Genomic DNA, 18,215 nt, shown 5'->3' with positions numbered 1-18,215 from the left:
TTATTGTATTTATGAACATACAAATCTTCTCATTATCCACCGTCACTATCTTCCCCATTGAGACATTAACTTTTGTTGACAGTCCTCAATTGCATAAAAGGTGATCATTAATAAATTTCTCAATAAGTTTCTTTAAAATATTTTATGTTTCCTGGAAGGCACAGCACTGTATAACAAATTATCCAAGAACATTAGACCCATTGGCCAAATGGTAGACTAAACACTGAATTTGAAAGAAGGCAGATTAATCAGGAAACACTGTAAATGGAATTGGTAACATTTCAGGCTTAGGAAAACTTGGGTCCATACTGCCTGTTATTCCCAACTAGCTATAAATTCACAGTGATGTACTATATTAGAAAGGAAAGTTTTCCTCTGGTCAGTCTGTGAAACTGATTCCAAGTACCATTCTAAAATAATGATCATACTTGTCATAAACCTGGTTTTGCACCTAAAACCTCACCCAGGAAAAGCAGTTGTACATTCTGATGTTTCACAAGGCAAGAGAACTGAGGGAACCTGTGAGGAGATACCAGTTCCAATATGGCTGTTCCTGTGAAATATTCAGCAGGATACCCTTAGCCCATCAACTCTTGGCATATTCAGGAGTCTATGTATTTGGATAGAAAATTGGAAGGGAGCTCTTAGTAAATTCTCTTTCCTTTCCATTTCAAAATTAAAGTAGGCAGAGGAGGTAAGCATTGAAACAAGGCATCTCACCTCAACAACTGGACTCAACGGAAAACATACTCAGAATCTACCCAAGGAGACATGACACTTTTTGCTAAAACTTACTGATACCTCAGTAAGAGGTGTCAGTAAGAGACTGCAATGAGCAAGGGTTATTTTTTGTAAATATAACCAGACAGCAAAATATTTTTACGTACTTTGGTATATTTAGTTCATTGAGAAAACCTGTAAGAAAGCAGAGGTACTGTCCTTTGGTTCAAATAAGAATCTGAGATATATAATTAAATCAACACAACCATCCCCATCCCCTTTTCCTGGCTCTCAGAACCCCAATCTGCTCAGGCTCCTATTTCACACTCCATCCACACTGAACTTTCAGTTCCTTGAGCTTTCCACATTTTCTCTCTCACCTCCCAATCCCATACATGCTGTTTTCACTGTCTGTAACACTCTTTTCTCTCCTTTTCGCCTGGATAATTCCTTCTAGTTTTTCATGTCTTACATGAAATATCACTTCCTCCAGGAAGGCTTCCAAGATCCTTCCACACTAGGTACCTGTGAGGCTTGGGGGTAGGTGTGAGTAAGCAGCATCCTCCTTCCCCAACAAGAATGGAATTAAATGGCAGCTAGGTTAAGAAATCAAGCAAATGGAGATCAAAATACCTTCCTTTTCACTCCTGAAAGCTGGGTTGGAGAACCCAACTTTCCTCTGTAGACAAGTGGACTTGTTGAGATTTCAGTGCTAAATTAGACACTTAGCCACCCGTCATGGAGACAGCTGGACAATTGCAAACTCCCCAAGGGGGTTCAAACCTATGAAATTTATAGCACCAAGGGTCACAGAATGTATGCTTTCTGAAGGCAGGTTGATTTGCAGAGAATTAGAGAAAGGGAGAGAGACTAAGCTATGCATATTCCAAAGAGGAGTTGGAAGAGAAGCTGAGAATATTACTTCCCAGCAAGAGAGCTAAGAGTGATGGAAATAGAACCTGGGAATCAACTCTCACCTTGTGAAAAAAGAGGGGAATAAAGGTTCTTCCCCAGGAAAATGTACTGCTGGAGCGGCCCCTCTCACAGCCCTCAGTCACAGTGGATAAGAGTGCCTGTTTTGTTGCCTGTTTCCCCTGCTAGACCTTCCGCCCCACAAAGTCATTAAGGATCAGCTGCCTCAGGGCCTGGCACAGAGCAGGCACTTAACACACACACATACATCAAAAGAATCGATCTGTCAATTAATAACACATTCTTCTGTTTTTCCCCAAGGAAATCTTCCACTGCTAACGTTAAGATGGAAGAAGTTACTTGAACAAGGACAGTGCACAGAGCTATCATCCCCAGCACTCTTCAAATATGTTGGTGGGGATAATCTAAGACCTAAAAACCCTGTAGAAAAGACAAGACTTCAGCTGAATCTTATTTTCCGGGAAAAATGCTGAATCTCAGATTGGTTACATTCTTTTTTTTTTTTTTGCGGTACGCGGGCCTCTCACTCCTGTGGCCTCTCCAGCTGTGGAGCACAGGCTCCGGACGCGCAGGCTCTGCAGCCATGGCTCACGGGCCCAGCCTCTCCGGAGCATGAACCCATGTGCCCTGCATCGGCAGGCGGACTCTCAACCACTGCGCCACCAGGGAAGCCCTGGTTACATTCTTGATTTGTGGCTGAGGCAAAGGACAAAGCAGAAGTGGAGAGGGGAGGAGGAGGAGGTAATACAGAAAAAGGATTGATGCTCAAAGGCATAAAATATATGCAGACATCACACTAATGCTCAATATTTTATTTTTAAATATCCCAAATCATTTAAAAATTGTTGGCAAGAAGACTTTATTTCTATTTGGCAATTCTCTCTCTGTCTATCTCTCTGTCTCTCTCTCACTCACACACACACACACACACACACACACACACCACATTCCCAAGTTACACATCCTCAGTTCTCCAGGAGGTACAGAACCGTTTTAAAAGCAGCTGGTCGACCGGTAGGGAGTGGAAACTAACAAGAGTTGGCAAAGATGTGAAAAATTGGAACTCTCATACACTGCTGGTGGAAATGTAAGATGGTGCAGCGCAGCCACTTTGGAAAACAGTCTGGAAGTTCCCCAAAAGTTATATACAGTGTTATATATGACCCAGAAATCCCACTCTCAGGTATATACCCATGAGAACTGAAACGATATTTCCACACGACAAAACTTGTATATGAACATTTAGAGCAGCAAAACTCATAATAGCTAAAGACTGGCAACAACCCAACTGTCCATCAGCAATGAGTGGATAAACAAAATGTCGTGTGTCCATACAACAGAATTTATTCAACAATAACAAGAAATGAAGTACTGATACATACTACAACTTGGAAAAACCTTGAAAAGATTACACTAACTGAAAGGAGGCAGTTACAAAGGACCATATATTATGATTCCATTTATATGAAATGACCAGAATAGACAAACTCACAAAAACAGAGACTAGATTAGTGGCTGCCTGGGGATGGTAGGGTTGAGGAGAAGTGGCAAGTGGTGGCTAATGGGTAAGGGAGTTGCTTTTGGGGGTGATGAAAATGTTCTAAAATGTATTGTAGTGATGGGGGCACTACTCTGTGAATGTACCAAAAACCAGTGAATTGTACACTTTACACAGGTGAATTATAGGGTATGCGAATTGTACCTCTACAAAGCTGTTACTAAAAACAAAGCGGGGGGTGGGGGTGGTATGGGGCAGAGTGTGGGTCTGGGACCTCCAGAAATCACTACATCCTGAGGTTGGACTGCTCTGGACTGCCCCGCCTGTGGTAGGGAGACTGTTAGAGTATGAGGCACTGCTCAGGGCCCCCATTCTTTAAAGATTCACACGGCTGACCTCTCACCCACGCCTGCTTTATTTATGAGATTTATGATAAGGGTGCAGTAAGTAATTCTGAAACCAACCTATTTGGTAACACTTTAAAATACATCAAAATGAGTGACTCTTCAGAGAGAGAAAGGAAACTAGTTTATAACAACCGGCTCTGATGAGATGCTTTCCACCAGATAGAGGCAGAATGGTCTGCAAGTTAGGACCCACACTGGCGTGCTCACAGCAGGCAGATCAGCTTTCAAGAAAAGGAAAAGCCTGAGATATTTGCCCAGGGTGTTGTGTCCAGAAAATACCTGAACTATCTCCTATCCTTCTCGTTGTACTAGGATGTGGGGTATAAAGCACCCATGACTAGGTGCCAGCCTTTTAAAAGAAGCTGTCTTCTTTAATCTTCACACCAACCCTAGCAGAGAGATGGCATTATCCCCATTTTGTAGGTGAGGAAATAAACTCAAATTCCAATAGAAACCATTTCAGAGGAAGTTACCCTAGGTTGCAGCGTGCTCTGACTCCAGAGGCCACGTGGCCTCCCTCTCCTATGCATGGGCACAGGCAGAACTGCTCTGCGACTAGTCAAGAGAACCCAGGGCAGAGGTTCCCAGTGGCTTTGAGCCCACCTCCTGTGTCACAGGACACCCTTGGCAGTTGGATGGATCCGTGGTCTAAGTCCCTGAAGTCAAGAGTAGACAAAAATCTATCCATCACTCACCAGGACAGATACAAACCTCAAGATAATTTGTTTTCCAATGGTTTTGGCTTAAAGTTCTGGTTTGGCATTGGCTTTTTAGCAACTAACAGCTGTAGGCAATTTTCACACAGAATAAAGACATCAATAAGGCAGAGAGTGGAATTTTCTCCTTTATGAATACAGAACAATGAGCTGTCTTCAAGATGTACATGGAGCTGCCACCACAAAGGCTCTGGCTTGGGTCTCATTTTGGGAGGCTGACAGAATACAACTGAAAGGACAATGGAGGTGGATGCTTTGAGTGGTACTCGCTCTGCCCACCAGCTCCACCACTGAGGAGGCCTTCATCTCTCAGCAATATCTGTCTCCTTAGGTTGACTTTTGGCTTTAAAATACTTTAACTGGGCAATAACACCAAGCACATCAGTGCATCATTACTGCCTTTCTTGATAGCCATCCTGACACATGATTCACTGCCCATCCCTGGGAAAGGACTGTGTCCTCCACCCATCCCAATGACCTCAGGCTTGGCCATGTGACTTGTGGTGCCAGTCTCTACAGAAGGATGATATGTCCTTACCCTGTGTGATCAGCATTAGCCAAGGAAATGTGGGCTAAAGTGACACGTGTCATTTCCAAGCACAAGCTTAGAGCCTGCTAGCAGTTCACCATGTCTCTCTTTCCTATTCCATCAGGCCTGGGTCTTGGTCCTGAGCAGAATATGGCACAGAGCGGAAGCACAGCTGACTCACACTGGACATGCAGCATCAGCAAGAGATAAGCCTCTGCTGTTGTAACCACTAAGATTTTGCTATCACAGGATAAACTAGCTGCAGATGACCGAGACGGCCATGAACAATGATCCCCTCCACTTCTCTTGTCACTTTCTATCCCTCCTCACAACTCACCTCCTCCAGAAAGCCTTCCCTGACCACCCTCCTCATCACTGTGTCCTACACCCCAAAACACATTTACACAGAGGTGTGTGTGCCTCTTCCTTTGGTGGCATTATACCTCTTGTTATACTACTGAAACTGTCAGCTCTTTGGGAGCAGGTTCTAGTTTTCCGTTTTGAATCTCCTTGCTAGCATCTAGAACAGAGTTCTGCATGCAGTGGGAATGGGAGAGGGTAGAGAGAGATGCCTGAAACACTGAAAATATTCAACGTCATCAAGTGTAAACATGCTGCCAGGAGTCATCTCTTTTCCCCACCGATTTTGGTTGGTAATCAGCCCATTAATCCACTGAGGAGGCCAGAACTCAAACATCAGCTTCATAGTACTCTCTCTTCTTGGCTTATCTCGTAAGAGAAGCTTATAGGTGAATCCTGGTCCATCAAAGCTGGAGTGACAATCAGTTCAGTTATTAGCCCTTGAGGGCAATGACACAGCCTACGTTACTTTTTTGACCTAAGATTCATGTAAAATGATAGCAGTCTCTAGTATCTGTTGAACAATATAAATGGTCTGATTAGAACTAACTCCGTTACAAAATGCCAGTGGTGATCAAGGGAGGATAGAGCCCTCGTGTAACGTCTATTGAACCCCTAAGAAGGGGCAGGCTTTGGGCCATGCCCACTCTGCATTATTCTCATTTAAACATTACATCAAACCTAGGAGAAGGTGGTTTTTTTTTTTTCTTCTGCTTTCCGGAATGTAGGCTTGGAAAAGTCATATGCTTTTTCCATACTGATACAGATAATAAAGTCAGAGCAGTAATTTGAACCAAGGTCTTCCTAATGCCCGTGCCAGTGCCCTTAACTGTACCATAATAACCTCCGGAACACAGAATGGAAAGGAACACTACTTCACAGGCGCTTCAGAAACTTGAAGAGAGCACCTACATCTCTTGATGAATGGGTCCTACACTAGATACATCCCTCACTTCAGTATAGTGGATTCTAAAATATGATAGTATCTACAAAAAGCTTCCCACAACAGTTATTATTGCAGTCCTATCATTAGGCTAAATAATTATACTCTACTGAAGTAATAATGTCTTTCATCCAAGGATCAAGGACGGGAGGGATAGTATGACTAATTTTTTAAAAGACACTATTACTACACACTGGGAGTGGCGGGAAGCATGGGGTAATCCCAGCAGGTGTGAAGCAGATGAAGGAAATATTTGTGCACACAAGTATCTCAGGTTGGGATGGGGAGGAATTAGAAAGGGCAACTTAGGAAGCAGTCGTGCCACATATCTGAAGACCTAAAGGTCTAAATCCCTCCACTTAAAGCACCAGCAAAGCCCTCTGATGTACTGATGCTACCTTTTCTTTCTCCTTCTCCACAGGCTCAGTGCTGACAGTTGGGGGTGCAGATCAAAGGGACGGATGGGGGCCATTTCACTGAAGAAAGGCAAGCCTGTGTCTAACCAAACTGTCCACATCCTCTCCCCTCCCTCCTGGATAGCCCCAACTACCCCTGGGATGGAAGTCTGAGACTCACCACAAGTTCACTGAACATGACGTCCAGCTCCTCCACAGGGGGCATGGGTAATGCTGGCTCCATGGTCTGAAGCGCAAAGTTGCTATCATTTCGCAGCCGATACGTGATTTCTGGGTGATCATTATTTCGGAAACAGCAGAAGATGAATGAAATTCCCCGTCCACCTCTCTTCCTCGGGGCCATAGCTGAATTCTGTTCTATTTCTTGACCGATTAAACTCTGCGAAAAGAGGACATGACATGTTAAGAATACAAAAATGGATACGATTTATATAGTTTTCAAGTCAGACCAATTCAAGAAAGAGCCTGGTGAGCCAGAGGCAATGTCAGTGGAGCCAACATCTGCAGGCAACGTCTGCAGGGCATAGGGGACAACGTGGGCAGAGAGCACATGCCCGTCTAGGCACTTGTTCAGTGTTTCCTATGACCCACTGCTGAGCAAGCAGTAACACTCCAGCCACCTCACGCCATGGCATATGCTCCAGTCCCATTGGGCTCCGGGCCGTTCTCTGCACATCGTGTGCTCTTTCTTGCCAACCCATATTGTTCTTGTTACTCCCCTGCAAGAATGACCTTCTCTTCCTTGCCACCTAGAGGATCTCTTACTTATCCTCTAGGGTTAGATTGCAATTTCTCCTTTACTTTCCCCAAGCAGAATTAATAATATATATGCTAAGACATATCTATCCATTCCAGCTCATGTCACAGTCAAAGTTCCTTAGGAATGTGTCTTCCTATTAGACTGGCAGAACTCAAAGCAGGGGGAAGGGGCTGTGTATCAAGCAACTTGGTGGCCCTAGTGCCCCGCACAGCACCAGGAAGTCAGAAGACACTCAGTTAATGTTTATTGTGTTGAATAAATTCATAACAAAGGAGGAGTGACTTAACACGAGCTAGAAGGGTCCGAGATTTTCAAACAGAAAAGATCAAATGAATTCACTGATAGAGAGATGGTTAAATAAATGATAGTATATTCACATAATGGAACATTACACACTCACTAAAAAGAACGAGGCATCTGTGCATGTAGATATGGAAAAATGTTCAAGATACTATGTGATATGTATACTATATACTACAGGATTACATGTTTTAAAGCATTTATGAATATATGTCAGGAAGTGTTATCAGCAGTAACTTTCAAAGAGAGGGGATGGGAGAACTACTCCTTTTCACTTTATACCCTTTTGAATTTGAATTTTTACCATAAAAATACATTTTTAATGACTGCATAGTTTTTTTTAAGTTACAACTGCATGTATTGTCTTAGAAAAATTTCTAAGTTATACTGTCAAGTGAAAAAAGCAACTCAAAGAATAATGTGTATAACACGTGCCATAATGGCTTTTAAAAACAATCTTATACAAAAACCTAAATAATTTACATGGGACTGCATAGCAAAAGGCCTAGAAAGATACACAGCAATTTCCTAACTCTGAGAGAGGAAGGGGTTGGGGAAAAGGCAAGAAAGGAAACACACTTTTTATTATATATATATATATGTATATATATATATATATATATATTTATTTTATGATGAGAGCATATTCCTGTATAACTTCTGTAGATTGTCAATTTTTAAAAAGAGATGGGATTGAAAGGAAAAAGAAAGGTGGATTATGAATTGGCCCTTGGTGAGCTGGAAGGGCAGAGGAGGAGAGCCACATCTGTGCCAGGAAGATGGTAGGAACAAGGGCGTGAATTCCAGGGAGGAGCCAGGGGGAGTCAGCGTAGAGAGGAGGGCTGGTGTGGAGAAGCTGCAACCCAGGCTGAGGAGTCTGGATTTATCCCACAGAAACTGGCAGTCACACTTAAAAGCCTCCCCTACATTTCTCTCTTTAAAAAAAAAAAAAAATTAGAGAAAGCAGATGTGGTTGGGTCTTGACTACTCATTCGTTAGAGCTGTGGGCACATGACTTTGATGGAGAAGCTACAGTGACCTCTGAGCACCACAGAGAGTGCACAACAGATGATCAGACAATATATTAATGTCCACGTCCTGACAAACACAGCACGTGCTGAGACACGGGGCTAACACTACGGCAGGCACTTCCTGAAACAGAAGAGAAGACCTGAGGGGGAGGCAGAGGCCCGCAATTATCCTCGAATTGATTTCTATGGGCGAATCCATAGAAACAGGGTCAGAGCTGTGTCACCCCCCAGGATGAATTTAAAACCAATGGGTAGGGCTTCCCTGGTAGTGCAGTGGTTAAGAATCCGCCTGCCAATGCAGGGGACAGGGGTTCGAGCCCTGGTCCGGAAAGATCCCACATGCTGCGGAGCAACTAAGCCCGTGTGCCACGACTACTGAGCCTGCACTCTAGAGCCCGCGTGCCACAGCTCCTGAGCCCACGTGCCACAACTACTGAAGCCCGCGCGCCTAGAGCCTGTGCTCCGCAACAAGAGAAGCCACTGCAATGAGAAGCCCGCGCACCGCAACGAAGAGTAGCCTCCACTCTCTGCGACTAGAGAAAGCCCGCACGCAGCAACGAAGACCCAATGCAGCCATAAATTAAATAAATAAATTTATTAAAAAACAAAACAATGGGTAAAGCTGTAAGGAGACATAAGGAAGAATTTTCTAATGTCTGTGATTGGGATAGGATGCAGGTGAGGAGTCCCTGGCTCCATTGTCTTCAGACTGAAGTTAGCTGTTAGAAATGCCTAAGGTGCGTAAGGTACCCCAACTCTTAGATGGGAGACGGGAGAGAGATTAGAGATTTTCAGCAAGTGTTGACTTGAGCTTCCCACTCCAGCTTCAATTCCAGCAGCTCTGCTTTTATACTTTTTTGGATATTGATATATTAGGTATCGATCTTATTTTATAAAAACGTCCTGAGGTTACTCACTGCAATTATAAGAACATGCAAAGGCCAGGCAACAGCCTCCAAGGGCATCACAATCTGGCTCCTGCCTGCCTCCCCACCTCACCCTGTAGCTTTCTTCGTATGGGTCACTGCACTTCAACTACACTGGCCATGCTGGGTCCTGCCTCAGGGCCTTTGCATCAGCCATGTCCTTGACTGGCGTGTTCTGGCCACATCTGTGCACGGCTGGTTCTTTTCATCATTAAGGCCTCAGCACGAATTTCACTTTCTCAGAAAGCCATCCCCAACCACTGTATCTGCCCCAGTCCTGTTCCATGCTTCAGTCACTCTCTATCCCTTTACCCTGTTTGAAGTTCTTCAGGGCAAGTACCACTATTTCAAATTATCCACTGTGATTATTTCATGGGGGCGGGGGCCCTGCATATATTGCTCATTGCTGTGCCCCCAGCACATGACAGTACATGGGACACATGTACATGGGATACTCACATATTTAACAGCAGACTTTTACATAGTCTCATTTAAACAAAGGACTTTACTTCAAAAAAATTTTAGACTATGGGGCATGGGGATGAAAGTCAAGGGGTCTTTAAGCTTTATCTGTACGATTTAAATTTTTAAAGAACAATGTATCCATACATCATTTATGCATTTAAAAATAAAAGTATACACACAGAAGAGAGACCAGAAGCAAGTGTGTCAACATTTAACAATGGTTAATTCTGCATAGTGAGGAAATGGATGGCTTCGTTGAACTTTGTTCTTGTTCTTAAGTTTTTTATAAGTAAAATCCAACTTATGGACTTTCAGCATCTCTTCCAAATCAGAGAATCCAGTTCCAAAATCTGTCACCAGTTTCTTGATTGTGTAATGATGCAAACTCGGGTAAAAATTCTCATAAACAACTATGTTTCGCAAACACTCCTAGAGACAAGCTCTCCACTCACTTTAAGGGACAGTGGCCTCCGAAAGCCAGCAACTGGAAGTCCTGAGTTGGGAAGGGAGAAAAGAGATTAAGAGCAAGGTATCGGTCATGGAGCCCTCTGTGATGACCTAACTGACTCTGGGATAAAGACTTAGCCGAGATACCAATATCGCATTCTGTTGAAGCATACATATCCTGACCTAAGGAATACTTATGCAAGGTCATATGAGACATATGCAGTACCTGGGATTCCTTTGGTAAATGTGTATTAATATCTACTATATGCCAGGCGTGATAGTAGATACCTAAGGATACAGAAAGGAGTGGGTCACTAGGAGCTTATAATCTGGGGGGAGAGAGTAGTGCACCAAATAATTATTACAAAAGTAATATGACATGTTATACAGTTAAGTGCTATGTAATCAAGCAGGAACTATGTAGGGAAGAATCTGGTCCCTGATGCTTGTGTGGAATTTTGACAGATGTTAGAAAGCAGGGCACTAGGCAGAGGGACCAGTGCAAACAAAGGCATGAGCTGGGAAGGGGCAAGTACACGGGGAGTGAGGGGTGGTACGGTACAGGTGGTGCTGTATAACATCTTCCCGTAGCTGAGCCCTGGAGAGTCCCATCTCCCTACTTAAAACCTACCAACACCATTCTAAATTGGCTTTCAGTGTGCTATCAAATCCAATTCCAACTCACTGTTTCTGTCTTTTCTATTTCCTTAAAAGTACCCTACACTTAGCCAACAGACCGTTTTCCATGCCCCATAAATATCTTGCACTCCCAACATCTTCCATCCAGGTGGTCCACTCATTTCTTCTGCCCTTATCTTTGTCAACAGTGTCCCCACCCTGACAGTACCAGTCCTGAGAGTACTCAATGCAGTAAGCCTCATCTGCTGGTGGTAGATGAAATTTGGTTCAACATTTCTGAAGGGCAATTTATTAAGCCCTTAAAATAGTCACAATTTTGACCTAGAATTTCAACTTCTGGAAATATATTCCACGGATATATTCAGAGACACTATCAAAGGTGTTTTTATAAAAATTTTCAAAGCTATAAGAGCTTTGAAACAAGGGGATGCAAGAACAAAGCTATAAGAACAAATAAACAAGGGCATAAAATAGGTGTTAGTAATAGAGAACTATATGAAAAAGGTAAATAAATTATGGTACAACTAGATGATAGACCACCATGCAATCCTTTGAAAAAGAATATTTAATACAAGGATATATCGTACAGCACAGGGAATATAGCCAGTATTTTATAAAAACTATAAATGGAATATAATCTGCAAAAATTTTGAATCACTATGTTATACCCCTGAAACTAATATAATATGGTAAATTAACTATAACTTAATAAAAAATTAAAAAGAATATTTAATGACATGCAAATACTTATGATATATGAAATAAAAAATAGGTACACAATGTTCCATTTATGTATGAAAAAAATGTATATATTGATACATGGGCAGAAAAGAAGGACAAGAGAAATACACTAAAATATAAGCAGCATTTAGCTCATGTCAGCTGTATGGATTACTTTTAAAAAACCCCAAAACTCTTGTACTTTCCAAGTTGTTCTCACAATACTACTTTCACAATTAATAAAACGAGATAAGATTTTTAAAAAACACTTTATATGATTATTTGTTTCTGTGACAGAGGAGGGGGAAACGTGTACGCAAAACTGTTCCTATCAAAAACTTCTAAGTTATGGTGATCTACACACCAGCTTCTCAAACTGTGGTGAAGGACGGTTTTCCCACCAATCTGTTACAAACATATTTTTGTAAAATACAGTACAAATATCTCAGTAATGTCAAATTGCTATAAGGCTTTCTCTAAGTGTACAATTCTTGCACTTTGTTAACCAGCAGGTAGGCAGCAATGGCACTGATGTACACCAGGAGATGGGAGATAAGACTTATCTCATTAAACTATAACTGTTCACGTTTGTCTCCGGTGTGTGTCCTCAGGGCAGGAACCACCTCCCACTCAAGTGTCCCACATACCCTACCACTGCTGGTCCGTCAACTGAAGAGAGACTGTTCAGAGGCTACTGTCAAGGTCCGACTGCACATGCATGTGTGTGGAAGGGGGCAGGGGAGGCAGTGTTCAGGCTGCTTGGAGATGAGGTCAAGGAAACAAAGCAGGCGAAGGCCAGCTCATGGAGGGTCCGTGCTCAGCCTTCAAGTTCATTGGCAGACAGTCTTGCTAACCTACCCACCCATCTGAACATGATCTGGGCCTTTTAGCGTTTTGAGACCCTCTACAATGCACAGCCAACAGGTACGGTAATCTGTGGTCTGGGTCTTTCTTCCCCCATTGAAGAGTCAACTCCATAGGGAAAAGTGCCCACGGCATGTGTTGCACAGTGCCTCACACATATAGGAGGGTAATCAATGTATTTGAGAAACTAATAAAGAGAGTAATTACTTTACTTTTGCATTTTACAAGTTGTTTCGCTTAAACACAAGTTATACTACGTTCTGGCGGTATAGAAGAGGGGAGCAGAGGAGACATTAAGATCTAAGAAAATTCAGTCCAAAGCATTTTTCAAGTCTTAAAAATATGCCAACAGTTCTATAAACAGAAGAATACTAAGGGGTCTTGGCTAATTTCTAAGACGGGTAATGAGATATAGGGCCTATTACATTTAAGGACCTAATTGACATCATTTTAATAAGGACAAATATTTCCTTTGATAGGTGATTTGTGTTTAAAAGCCTCAGTAAATCCCAAAGACCAAGTTTTTATTCTGGCTCTTCCGTGGAACCCCAAATACAAGGTCCTCCACTAAGCCCATCCTTAAACTGTAGATGACGGCAAAACTTTGAGATTTCCAACAAGCAACCGTTTTTAACGCACTTACTTGGAGCTCCACTGTTCAGAGCCTAGTTTCCTGGATATAGACCAAAACAGGAAGCAAAAGTAATCATCTCACTTGACCCCTTAGTGGCAGTAGGCACTTCTGGCCAGCTCTCTTAACTGCTCTAGCACTTCACTAACGAGTGATCCCAACAACGGCCTGTGTACAAGATTCTAGAAGCACATTCACACCCATCACTTCTTTCCATCATCCCCATTTGACACATGAGATTTAAGAGGAGACTTGGCAGGGAGAGGGGCAATTAGAAGAGTAATCTGCGAGAGACTTGATTTGCTGGTGAAGGCAAAGAGATGTTTATTCAGAACAGCCTAATTGTTGGGAGTGGGGTTTGCAGAGGTCAGAGAACCTGCTTGCTTAGTTCAGCCTCCTCTCATCTCTCATGTGAATGACTACAACAGCTTCTTAACTCCTCTTCCTGACCCCAGTCTAGGGGTTGACAAAGCTTTTCTGAAAAGGCCCAGATAGTGAATATCTCAGGCTTTGTAGGCCATTAAGCCTCTATCACAACTGCTCAAGTCTGCCACAACATGAAAGACATTTCTGTGAACAAGGGTGTGTGCCTGTGTGCCAATAAAACTTTATTTGTGACACTAAAATTGAATTTTATATAACTTTCTCATGTCACAAATATTTATTTTAAACCATTTAAAAATGTGGAAATCATTCTTAGCTCATGGAACATACAAGAATAGGTGGTGTGCCCACGTGGGCCCGTGGGCTGAAGGCTGCCAACAGCTGCCCTAGTCCATCACATTTATCCATTTAATTCATTGTGTCCAATGTTTATCAATCAGGTGCCAAACACTGTGCTAGGTACTAAAGAAAAAAGGCTGAAAATAAGAGAATATGTCTTTAGGGAGCTTATTTCATTTGAAGAAAGCAGGTAAAAGAATCAAGTAAACTATAACATAATTACTGATTTTAGTTAGTGTTACAGGCGATGCAAGAAGAAAATGAAAGAAAATGCTGGTGATGGTGCTGGTGGGAGGGGACAGCTACTTTAGATAGTGTGATCTGAGAGGGGGCATATAAAGTGAAGACTGATGCATAAATGGGACGAGATCTGCAGAGTGTCAGGGAAGAGGACTCCAGGCAGCAGGAGTGTGTGTAGCAGCCCAGGGCAGGTGGGGACCTCGGCACATTTGAATCAGGGAGAAAGACTAGTGGGGCTGGAGCACAGCGAGTGATGGGAGTGTTGTTAAGAGAGATGAGGTTGCAGGGGGCAGGGGCCCAGACCCCAGGGCCTTGTACACCGGAGTGAGGAATCTGGGATTTATTCTCAGCACGTCATAAATCCGACTGTGTCACTGGGCTCTGCAGTGTCTCCTGGATATGGTCCAACTTCCCAGCCTGGACCAAATAAAGACCCTCCTTTATTTTCTACCGTCTTCTCCCACACCTTAACTGCTGTGCACCCCTGTGCCCGCCCCATACACACATGCCCACAGCAGTAGTTGCACCTCTGAGCCCATCCCTCTGCAGTTCCCTCAGCCTAGGTGCTCCTTTCCATCTTTACCTGACTATCTTCCACTTACCAGTCAAGACCACACTCCAATACTGCTGCTTTTATGACCCTTCAATGTCCCAGAGATGGTCACACATTTCTTTTCACACCCCCGGCACCATATACATAGTTGAGTCTTTTTTTGGTTTGGGTGTTTTTTTAAATTCATGTCTGTTTCCCCCACTAAACTATGAGATCCTAAAGGCAGGGACCAAGTTTCATTCAGTGCCTGGCACACAGTATATTTGCAATAAATGTCTGTTGAATGCAAAAGCACAAATGCCTAAGTGAACAGATGGTCTCATCTCTGAACTTCAGGGTGGTGCGACTTGGCGTTCTTCCCACAGTTGCCTGTAGATCTGTTTTTCACAACTGCCAAAACATTTGAAGGCAATCAGATTGCCAAGTGCTCTTTAGCCACTTGTCAAGATTTCTGATGCTGACAGTAGCCTCACAAACAGACTTCATTCTGGCGGTATCTGCAGCTTCCCTACAGTGAGAAATTTCTCTCTGGCCGAACTGGCTGGTACTTGGTTTTTCCACCCATCCTCAAGTAAACTCCATTGGAAACAAATCCACTGATAGAATCTTTTAGACATTTTCCCCCCTCCTTACATTCAGTGAACACTTCGCCCAAGATGTATTCACTTACTCGGCTATCATACCTGAGCCTCCATAGGCCAGACTCAGTGCTAGGTGCTAGAGAAATAGGTGAAGAAAACTCACAGACTAGGGAGATCACACCTAGTGGGGACATTTAGGGAGCAGTGAAGCTGGTCCTTTTGGCCACTGAAGAGGAAATGTGTAGTTACTGAAACCAGCAGCCGATGTTTCCACATCTTGGCCCCCTTTTCAATCAGATCGGCCTGAGGGAAAGGACTAATTCCACCAGGACAGCTGGGCCCTCAACCAGAACACATCTTCTCATCTCAGCTTCTGGCCCTGCTGCAGAGGGGAGAAGGTGCTTCTGGGACACCCAAACAGCAATCCACCTATAGCATTACAGATGACTATTGCTATGCCGTGCACAAGGAAGCAATTAAAAAGCTGCTTAAGATTCTGGAGCAGGTGCATTTTGCTTAGCAAAGAATCAGAAATTTAATCCATCTGTGGCCTAGCTCGAAGTCCGAGTCATTTGTATTGCTCTTTACCAAAACAAACAAGAGTCTCAATGTGATAACAGTCAAAAAATGAGGACCAAATTTGCGGGAATGTTGTTTACAATTATGATGAGTAAAAAAAAAAAAAAAAACAAAAAACTAGAGAACAGAAACAGTCCACAAGAAAACCCCCTTTAATACTTTTCCTTTGATAATGCCAAGTCACAACACATACGTAATATGGAAAGTTTGCTTTCCACAAAGCTACACATGAGCAGTACCTAACATATGGGGGAAAATGGAAGGTCGTGTTGACAAAACAGATTTGCACTGATACGTACATCAGTCTCGCTGGCTCATCAGGGACTTATGGCCACATTTATAAGATGGCTGAGGGATACACTCACTGGCTAAGTTACCAAGGTCTTCCTCTAACCAAAGTGGTTACGGGGGAAACAACAGCTTACATGCTGAAGGACGGGAAAGAAGGAGACAGTGGTCCCTTCCTGCTACCAACTTGGTTAAACAGTTGAGAATTTCTGCATGGACACACGAAACGCAGTGGACACCATGTATGTCAAGTTCCACGTCTATTATTTTAATCAAGATAGTATTTTGCATTTAATTCTCCAGTTATCATTTTACCACTAAAATATTGTCATTGTTTATTATAAATGGTCTCTGGAATTTCTGAAACAATGTCACAGACATAAAAAGAAGGGCAAGAAAAAAAATTATGCCACAAGTGCAATTTTAAAGAGAAAGGTTAAGAGAACCCTCAGTTTTAATTAGCGAACCTATTGTTTTCAGAGCTGCAGTTTACCTCACATTTTGCAGAGGGCTCTGACATACGACTTGGGTTTCAACATGTTAATGTTAACCCAAATTCTCTTATCAAGAAGAATGTGAAAGGAAAAAATTGCTTTGCTTCTTTCCTTGGCCATCTCTCTCCCATCTCACATTCCTCATGTCTGGTTTCATTTCAAGAACACCAGATGCCAAATACTATTTGGAGCTTTAAAAAATGATGGGTTGCAGTCTAAAGGCTGTAGGAGAAACGTCTGAAACGGAATGTGTTTTCCCCGTAAGTTTCAACATCCTCTCCATCAGGAAACGGAAAGGGCGTTTCTCAGTGAGTCCAGTGGAGGGACAGCCCTTCCCACACGCTTGGTCCCAAAAGGATGTTCTAATAGGGCATTTCTTGGAGTGGCTCCTGGAAATTCACCCAGCAGTCAATCCTCTCAACCCAGTGACTTTTCTGAGACAAGAAGAAAACAATGAGGGCATCCCACCACGGACGGGGAAACCAAAATCCAAACATTCAAATAAGCCTCTGCCACGCTGAAAACACTTCCTTCTCCACTGTGTAAGCAGCACAGCAAAAGCAAAGCACACTCCCTCCTCTGGGTCCGCCTGCATCACTGTGGGGGAGGGGGGGCATGCAAAGTGGAAGCCAGAACCAGTCCCCTTCCTTCCCTACTTCCTCCCGAGATAAGGGAGGAAGGAACCCAAATGAAGTGCATGCACACCCTCAAGCCAGACCAAGCCTCAACCAGCACATAATCAACAGTCTTGTTCCAGGCCCAAGCCATGGACTCCTGCCAGAGAATAGCCCCTCTTCACATAAAGAGCAAAGGAGGGGACCTCCAGGTCTCTACCCTGAAAAGCTGGCAATGACTATTCTGTCATGACTCAATACTTTAGCCGTGGGTTTAGGGCATAAATCCCTAAAGCCAATATAACACAGATCTCGAGTTAGGAAGTTTGTGCTGTTCACGTGACAGAAACCAGTCTGGAAGCCAGGACATCTAGTCTAGATCATCTGGGAGAAGAGCCAAACCAAGTGTCACTGGAGCTCCCCACCAAACAAAGCGCAACCTCGCCAGAGGGCCTGTTACTAGTCTGTGAGGGAAGTCAATAAACAAATTTAAGCCCACGCTGAAAGAAATGCAAATCATTTTCCCCCTCTGAGTTTTCTACCTCCCTGACTCTAAGGGACCCACTCAGAGTCTTTAAAGACAAACTGAGACAAACCCCCTATAACTGGGGGTTATACAAACATAAGAAGCTACCACTCAAACAGCCAGCTTTGTCACATCGGAAGCTCTCACTCTTCCAAGAGGCCAAGTTTTGTTCTTCAACGAATATGTAAAAGAATGCAACTTTCCTGAATCACCTAATAGCCCTTTTCAGAAAGGGTACACTGCCACCAATCTACAATCACCTGTAGTCTATATGCTCTGGTCCTCTGGTGATCCAACTGAAACAAGCCCTAA

The 18,215-nt window shown here is 43.3% G+C and overlaps 1 protein-coding gene across 4 annotated transcripts in view; it reads right to left on the bottom strand.

Annotated features, from left to right (window-relative positions):
- Positions 1-18,215, bottom strand: part of DAAM1 (dishevelled associated activator of morphogenesis 1) — a 179,479-nt gene that overhangs the window by 106,725 nt on the left and 54,539 nt on the right. For all 4 annotated transcript variants that reach the window (XM_033404675.2, XM_033404674.2, XM_004279297.4 and 1 more), the window contains exon 2: positions 6,683-6,901. In XM_033404675.2, coding sequence (XP_033260566.1) covers positions 6,683-6,865 — 183 coding nt within the window. In that variant the 5' untranslated portion in view covers positions 6,866-6,901. The remainder of the gene's footprint in view (positions 1-6,682; positions 6,902-18,215) is intronic.

The sequence above is a fragment of the Orcinus orca genome, chromosome 2 (genome assembly GCF_937001465.1).
Source record: "Orcinus orca chromosome 2, mOrcOrc1.1, whole genome shotgun sequence".
Lineage (NCBI taxonomy): Eukaryota > Metazoa > Chordata > Mammalia > Artiodactyla > Delphinidae > Orcinus > Orcinus orca.
Note: the sequence above shows the minus strand (reverse complement) of the source record. Positions and strands in the feature narration are given on the sequence as shown.